Source organism: Rhipicephalus sanguineus, chromosome 10 (assembly GCF_013339695.2).
Source record: "Rhipicephalus sanguineus isolate Rsan-2018 chromosome 10, BIME_Rsan_1.4, whole genome shotgun sequence".
Lineage (NCBI taxonomy): Eukaryota > Metazoa > Arthropoda > Arachnida > Ixodida > Ixodidae > Rhipicephalus > Rhipicephalus sanguineus.
The window spans coordinates 64044805-64052082 of NC_051185.1; the positions used below are offsets into that span (position 1 = coordinate 64044805).

General features: G+C 50.1%; 1 protein-coding gene across 2 annotated transcripts; it reads right to left on the reverse strand.

The window, feature by feature from the left end:
• Window positions 1-2536: 2536 nt before the first annotated feature.
• Window positions 2537-6558, reverse strand: LOC125760195 (uncharacterized). 2 transcript variants are annotated; one of them, XR_007417825.1, is made up of 2 exons: window positions 3747-3772; window positions 2537-2941 (listed from the first exon to the last, which is right to left on the reverse strand). XR_007417825.1 is itself a non-coding variant. In XM_049419970.1 (2 exons), exons 1-2 carry the CDS (start codon window positions 6424-6426, stop codon window positions 2909-2911), a joined length of 1317 nt encoding a protein of 438 aa, XP_049275927.1. In that variant the 5' UTR covers window positions 6427-6558; the 3' UTR covers window positions 2552-2908. The 2 variants fall into 2 exon arrangements, 1 of the variants encoding a protein (XP_049275927.1); XM_049419970.1 differs by lacking the exon at window positions 3747-3772 and adding an exon at window positions 5143-6558 and having other exon boundaries at window positions 2552-2941.
• Window positions 6559-7278: the final 720 nt, after the last annotated feature.

Sequence of the window (7278 nt, forward strand, 5' to 3'; positions counted from 1 at the left end):
GTAAACGGCATGGAGTAACATAAGTTAGTAAATGTACTACCATGACGGTTACTAGCTCCTGTTACTAATTACTGAAATGTAGTAAACTAAGCTAGTAATTTTACTACCATGACGGTTACTAGTTCCTGCTACTGCTTACTGGAAGGTAGCAAGCTAAGCTGGTACTTGCGACATAGGTTGCACAAAAATATGAGCAGTGATTTTTTCATACCTAGTAAGCATTACAAATGCTTAGCATGGCAATAGAAAAACATACAGATTTTGAGTGAAACGTTTATTAAAAACTGTAATGGTGGGTGCGTTAATTCTTTAGGCAGCTCAATGGTCCCGCTATGCCTTTCTTATAGCCACGATTGCGCTTCACTTGTGGCGATGTGGACATACATGTGAGGCCACAAAAGTGTTCCAGCAGCAATATGTTTCTGTTCTGCGAGCGCACTGCACGTTGAATGCATAGTATATTTGAACCACAACTGTTACGCCAGCAATGGCATCCAGGACCTCCGCTAAAAGCCTTCAAATTGCGCAGCAATCTCCACTGCATTTTGCGGCTTTTCACCTTTCAGGTCCAATGAAGGGTAGGCATTCTGCAATGAAAGCAAATACGCAAAGGAGCAAATTTGAACATCGGCATCTGTAGCAGAATGAATAGTCCTATTCCCGCAGGGGCGTCTGCGCAAGCAGGTGTTTGGGTGTTAGCGACACTATGGACCCGAGCTAACAGGGTTTTCGACCCCTTCCACGCCTCGCTGTGCGTGGCTTTGCCGTATCCGGGGCAAGAAAGTGAAGAAAAGATAGCTTGTCGCCGTCAGGACCGAACCTGCAACATTCGAATAACCATCCGATGCTCTAACCAATTGAGCTACGGCGGCGATAATCTCTCCCCCCACCCGCCCACTTCATTAGTTATATTGGCATTTAGCCTGGGTGTTTAGCGACGATCGCAGCCATGGCGGCGAGTGTGGAACACTTTCTGCCTGCTGGCATCACGCAGCACGTGATCTTTTACGAGCTGCCAGCTGACCATTCGTTCCCTCGCATACTACCTGAAGAATCCTGTCTACCAAAAGAAACCCTCGCTATGAATGAAACGAAAGAAGGAAATCTTAAGGTCTTGTTTTGCTTTGTGTTGACACAGTATTTATGAGAACTATCAGAATGCCAAGGAAAGTTTAGGGGTTTTTTGTAGTATTATGATATAAATGTAAATAAAGTCTCAGCTTCAACATCTGCTGTAACTTGCTTTTTAGCAATAATTACGTCCTCAGTTGACCAGTGCTTGAGAAGCCCTACAAAAATTTGCAGCATCTCTCCAAACATTGGTGTTGAACTTCAGAAACAATGCTGGCAATCTTACTAGCACTGCCGCAGCTTTTCTGTACATCTGATGGCTAGAAGGGATTTTTTTTTTTTTTTTTGCATTGCAACTTGCAGATGTTATGGCTTTTCATTCTCATCTTACACCAGGCTTCTGCGAATAATGTCCTGCCAGCCAGTGGTCTGCACACGAACTTCGCTCAAACTTGTCCATACCGAGGTCCCATCGTGTCGCAAACATGTGACAACAAGGGAGATACATGGCCACCCTGAAGCTAGTCAGTCATTCGCTGGCACGCTGTTGGAGCAAGCACTGGCCTCATTGGAAAGGCGCAGCTGGCGCTCTACATGCTTGTATGCATTAAAAGCGTCAGCAGCTGGCAGTATAGTTGATCTTTGTCACTGTTCTTCAGGACCCCTCTTTTATAGCATTGAAGCTGCCTTATGGCTTCGCTCTTGCCACGCTGCCTGAACGTAGCAAAAGAAGCTTTTCACAAAATTTTCCAGTGAACCGTACGTGTTTACAATGCCTTTTAACCTTGCATTAATATTCTCTTAAAGGTAACTTCGGCAGAAGTCTGCCTGGTTGGGTGATAGACTAAAGACAAAAGAGAAATCTCCAACCAGAAGTTTATTTTAAGAAACCCGACGTTTCAAAGCCTGACCGCTTCTTCTTCAGGGTGAGATGGCCCGAGGTGCACGGCGCTTATATGCGCTTTCTTGCCGACAGTTGCCGCAAGCCTTGACAATAGAGGTGGGGGCAAGGTCCCCGTGGTGCGGTTGATGTTTTCCGCTGTTTGCTGTATGTGCCACGACTCGAGGAAACCGCCGGCGCCAACAGCTTTCCTGTTCCAGGATCACCGCATCGTCAGCACTATGCGGTGGCCACATTTTTCGCAGTGTTCCGCTACTGCACTCCTTTCGCTGTTCACCTGACGCAGATCGTTCTTATGCTGCCGCATTCTTTCGCGGAAGTTTTGTTCGCGCCGACGTACGCGGCGGGGCAGTCTGAACACGCTTTTTCCGCAGGCGCGCGATCTTTGGTGTTACGTTCTACCGGCCATAGGCGGCCGCGGTGACAAGGAATCAGTCGATGTGGCAGGGCAAACAACGAGCCTTTATTTCCAGCTCGGAAATATATAGGAAAGAAAGGAGTGAAAGAAGGAAAGTTTTACAATGACGCATGCGCCGGGGAGGGGCGTCCTTTGGCGGGCGGACTTGTTATCTGCAGCATTCCTTCCCCCTAGTAGCCGTAGCGTTCCACGGGCTTTCTGATTCTTGTGGACCGACGTAACTCGGGGACAGGGCTTTCGGAAAGGTCATCCGCTTCGCATTTCGGGCATCCTGGGTCGTTCGGTGCTGTCCCTCGGGTGGCGGTTCTTCTGGAGTCGATGTTTCTCGGCTTGCACCTGTGTCGGATGAACGTTTTCGCACCTGGTCGACATGACGTCGAACGACGCCGTCTTCCGTAGCTACGGTGACGAGACGTGCCCCACTCGTCGATTTCACTTTGCCTGGCGTCCACTTGTCTCCAACACCGTAGTTGCGCACATAGACGGCATCTCCAGGAGCGAAGTACCAACTCGCAGACTCAGCACCTGGATTCTTCGGCAATTCGTGGTTCCTGGGAGGAAAGCAAATATCCAGTCTAGTACGCAAACGGTAGCCCAAAAGTAGTTCAGACGGCGAAACCCCTGAAGCTTGTGGCGAATTCCTATAGTTACAAAGGATTCTTGACGGAGCCGTTGACAGTTCTACTCCGGGCATTCTCTTCAACCCATCCTTAAGGGTTCGCACGGCGCGTTCTGCGAGCCCATTCCTTTGAGGGTGGTAAGGCGGGGTACGAATGTGCTCGATACCATTTTTCTGCACAAACTGAGCAAATTCTGCCCCTGTAAAAGGCGTGCCGTTGTCGGTAACTATGGTGCGCGGTAATCCAAACCGGCTGAACAAGGTTCGCATAGAATCCACCGTTGCATTAGCGGTTGCTCGCGATACTGGAACGGCTTCTATCCAATTGCTGTGTGCATCCACGATTACCAACAGCATTTTGTTGGCAATAGGTCCTGCGTAATCTGCGTGCAACCGCGACCACCTCTCACGCGAAATTGGCCAACTGACGCGTTTCCGTTCCGGGGGCATAGGCAAAGCTTGCACACAATTTCTGCAGTCTGAAGCGGCCTCTGGATGTCTTGATCCAGACCGGCCACCAAAAGCTAGCCCTTGCCCCTTGTCTTCATGGGGGACGCTCCCTGATGAGACTCGTGCAACAATTTCAATAGCTTCTCACGCGCCGTTCTTGTTATCACTAACCCGATGGCCCCAGAATAACATGCCCCTTCTCGACAGAGAACTCATGTCGCCTTTTCCAGTATTCGACCATTTCTCTGCTGTCACGCGCGACGGAAGGCCATCCTTCAGTCACGTACCTACATACTTCTTGTAAAACGGCGTCGCTTCTGTGAGTGCTTGAAGTTCTATTGGGCGAAACCGCGGGCTCGTCCAGCTGGTCAATGAGAAGCACCATTTTCGTGAAGTTTTCCGTTGCTGCTTCCGGCTCCTGCAATGATTGTGGTAAGCGGCTTAGGCATCAGAGATTAACATCTGTCTGCCGGGTTTACAATAAGCCTTGTATTGTACGCCCCGAGCACAAGCGCCCTCGCTGAATGCGTGCGCAGCCATAACAGAAGTCGGACGGTCCGGTCTCAGTAGCCCCAGCAAAGGACGGTGATCCGTTGCTAAACGTGAACTCCCGACCCAAGAGGTAATGCGCGGAACCGTGTCACGCCAAACACTAAGGCCAAAGCTTCTCGCTCGATTTGAGAGTACTTCATTTCAGCTGAGGTGAGCGTTCGTGACCGGGAACCCAATGTGGCCGGTCTTCGCCATTTATACGGTGAAAAAAGGGTAGCAACCGACACCGTAAGGGGGAGCGTCGCAGTCCAGCAGCAACTCCAGCTGCGGATCAAAATAAGTTAGCACTGGGGCCGAACACAAAGCGCTCTTTGCCTTCTGAAATGCCGATTTTTCTTTCGTGGCCAAACACATTTTGCGCCTTTTTCAGAAGCTTATACAAAGGTGCAAGCACAGTGGAAGATTTGGCAGAAACTTATTGTAAAAAGTGACCATTATTCCTAAAAAGGATCGCAACCTCAGCAACATTTCGGGGCAACGGGGCCAGTCTGATTGCGTCGACGTTCTTTTCGAGCGGAATGTAGTCCCTCGGTATCAATACGATGTCCCAGATACGTCACCGACGATTCACAAAACCTGCACTTTTCTGCCCGAAAGCTTGATGCCGTTCTCGCGGAATCGCTGCAACACTGCTTCCAGATTAGCATTTTCATTGTTGTTGCTCTCGGCTATCAGCAATCATGCCAGATGTGCTGTGTCCCTGGCAGCCCTTGTAGCACACGATTCAATCTTCCGTTTGGAATATCGCAGGAGCTGACGCGATGCCAAACGGCAATCTATTGTAGCAGAACAGCCCCTTCGGTGTCTTTATCACTGCTAATTTCCGCGAGTCTGTCATCTAGCTCGACTGGTTGTATGCATCGCGAAGGTCTAATATACTGAATTTCTTCCTCCGCATAAATTTGCAAATATGTCGTCTATGACAGGCAATGGGTACTGCTCAACCTCGCACACTGGGTTTAAAGTCACCTTGAAGCCACCGCATATGCGCACGGTTCCGTCCTTCTTCAAAACTGGAACAATGGGCGTCGCCCATTCGGAATGAGGAACTGGAGAGATTATGCCAGCGGATACTAATCTGTCAAGCTCCTTTGACACTTTATCGCGAAGTGCAAAAGGGATTTTTCTTGCCTTGAAAAACTTGGGGGTTGATCCGGTCTTGATATGCAGTCGGGCCGGCGGACCTTTCATGAGACCAGTGCCCTCATTGAAAAGGTCAGCGTTTTTCTGGAGCAGCTTCGGAATGACCTCCTGGGCTTGGCTTGACCTTGAAGGCTGCGGATACACGTTGAGAACCTGGATACGTTCGTCTGTTAATTTTTTCAGCAGATCCCGACCGCAAAGACTGGGCCCATCGCAGTCTAAAACAGTCAAAGTACATTGCACTGTTGTACCTTCGTAGGAAACCGGCATTGTTATTGCGCCGAGAAGCGGAAGTCTTCCCAGATAGCATGAAAGCTGTAGTTCTGACTTCTGTAGCTGCGGCCACTGATGACAGTACATCTCGTAGATGCTCTTAGGAATGACGCAAACAGGCGAGCCCGTATCGATGACCATCGTTACTTGAATGCCGTTCCACGCGAATTCCTTTCTTATGGGGGGTATGAGCGAGCGCTTAGTGGTCAACGACCAAATTTGCGACGCACTGTTATCACTGTCTTCCGTTTCTGTCGTCTGTGCTGTCACTGCTAGCATTCTGCTTGTTTTGTCGTTCACCGCGCACATTCTGGCTAAATGCCCGCGCCGTGTACATTTGAAGCATCTGCGCTTGATTAGGCGACAAGCATCGGTTCTGTGACCATGCTTCCCACAACAATTGCATTGTTGTACGCCCGCCGTCTTCGCGCGCGACTCATATTGAGCACTCAGCTTAAGCAAACTCGCTTGCTCTTTGTCCGAAGTAATACCTTGCGAATCGCGTTCGGCGCTTTCTGCGGCCAGGGCAAGGGCCTCGGCTTCTTGAAGATTAAGGTCTTTCTTTGCTAGCAGCTGCTTTTGCAAATTCTTGGACCTGACTCCACACACAATACGGTCCCTTATCATTCTGTCCAGCATCGTCGAAAAGTTGCAATTCTGGGCCATCTGTCGAATTGCCACAATAAATGCATGCACAGACTCCCCTTCTTGCTGGCAGCGATGGAAGAATTTGAAGCTTTCAGAAATTTCATTCGGCACTGGGTCGTAGTAGCTGTTTAACGTCTGCACAACTTCCGCGTAGGTCAGAGCATTAGGTTTCTGCGGCGCTACTTTCCCGTTCAAGATTTCAATTGTCTTTGTTCCAAGCGCGGCTAACAGCAGGGCCCTCTTCTTAGCATCGTCCTTCACATCATTAGCTTTAAAGTAAGCCTCCACCTTTACCAAGTACGCCTGCCACTTATCTTTTGCGTCTTCGAATTCCGGCAGCTGGTGTGCCATGGCTGGTGGGTTCGTTCTGCAGGCCGTCGCTTGTGGGCATATGCTGGCCTTCTTGATGCTGTAGAATTCTCGTCGCCACTGTTACGTTCTACCGGCCATAGGCCGGCCGCGGTGACAAGGAATCAGTCGATGTGGCAGGGCAAAACAACGAGCCTTTATTTCCAGCTCGGAAATATATAGGAAAGCAGAGGAGAGAAAGAAGGAAAGTTTTACAATGACGAATGCGCCGAGGGGCGTCCTTTGGCCGGACTTATCTGCAGCATTTGGGAAGGGGGAAAAAACGGCCGATGGTGGTGGTTGGCTTGTGTGCCACGCCGACCCCCGCCTTTCCCAGAGTGCGCGCTAATGTTTCGCTGGTTCCCGCGATGTAGGGAATCTGCACACGGCGTCGCTGAGGCGGCGCCGCTGGCTCTCCCCCCCCCCCCCCCCCGCCCTTATTCCTGCGCAGGGCCTTGCGAATGAACGCCTTTGTATAGCCGTTGTCGCCGAGATCATGGATTATTTTTCCTTTTTCTTCCTTCTGCCGTCGTGGAGACGAGCAGATTCTTTCGGCCCTTTTCACGAGGCCTTGTACAACTGAGAACTTGTGGCATGCGGTGTGATTTGAGCTGAAGTGGAGGTAGCGCCCTGTGTGTGTTGGTTTCCTGAAGACGGAGAAAGAGAGGCTCTGACGTTGTCTTCTCACCAACACATCCAGGAACGAGAGGGTTGAATGGGTCTCCATTTCCGTTGTGAATTGAATGTGGGGATCCACGGAGTTCAAACGGGTTCGTTGCGTTAAAAAAGAATTCCACTTAGCCACTTCAGCCCATTGTCCATTGCTTGTTGGTGTACTGCCAGTTATGTGCGAAG

Coding starts and splice junctions, on each gene's coding strand:
- LOC125760195 (XM_049419970.1), bottom strand. CDS start 6,426: ATGGCACACCAGCTGCCGGAATTCGAAGACGCAAAAGATAAGTGGCAG. Junction 2,942..5,142: donor CAACCCCCAAGTTTTTCAAG/GCAAGAAAAATC, acceptor CTTTCCTCCCAG/GAACCACGAATTGCCGAAGA.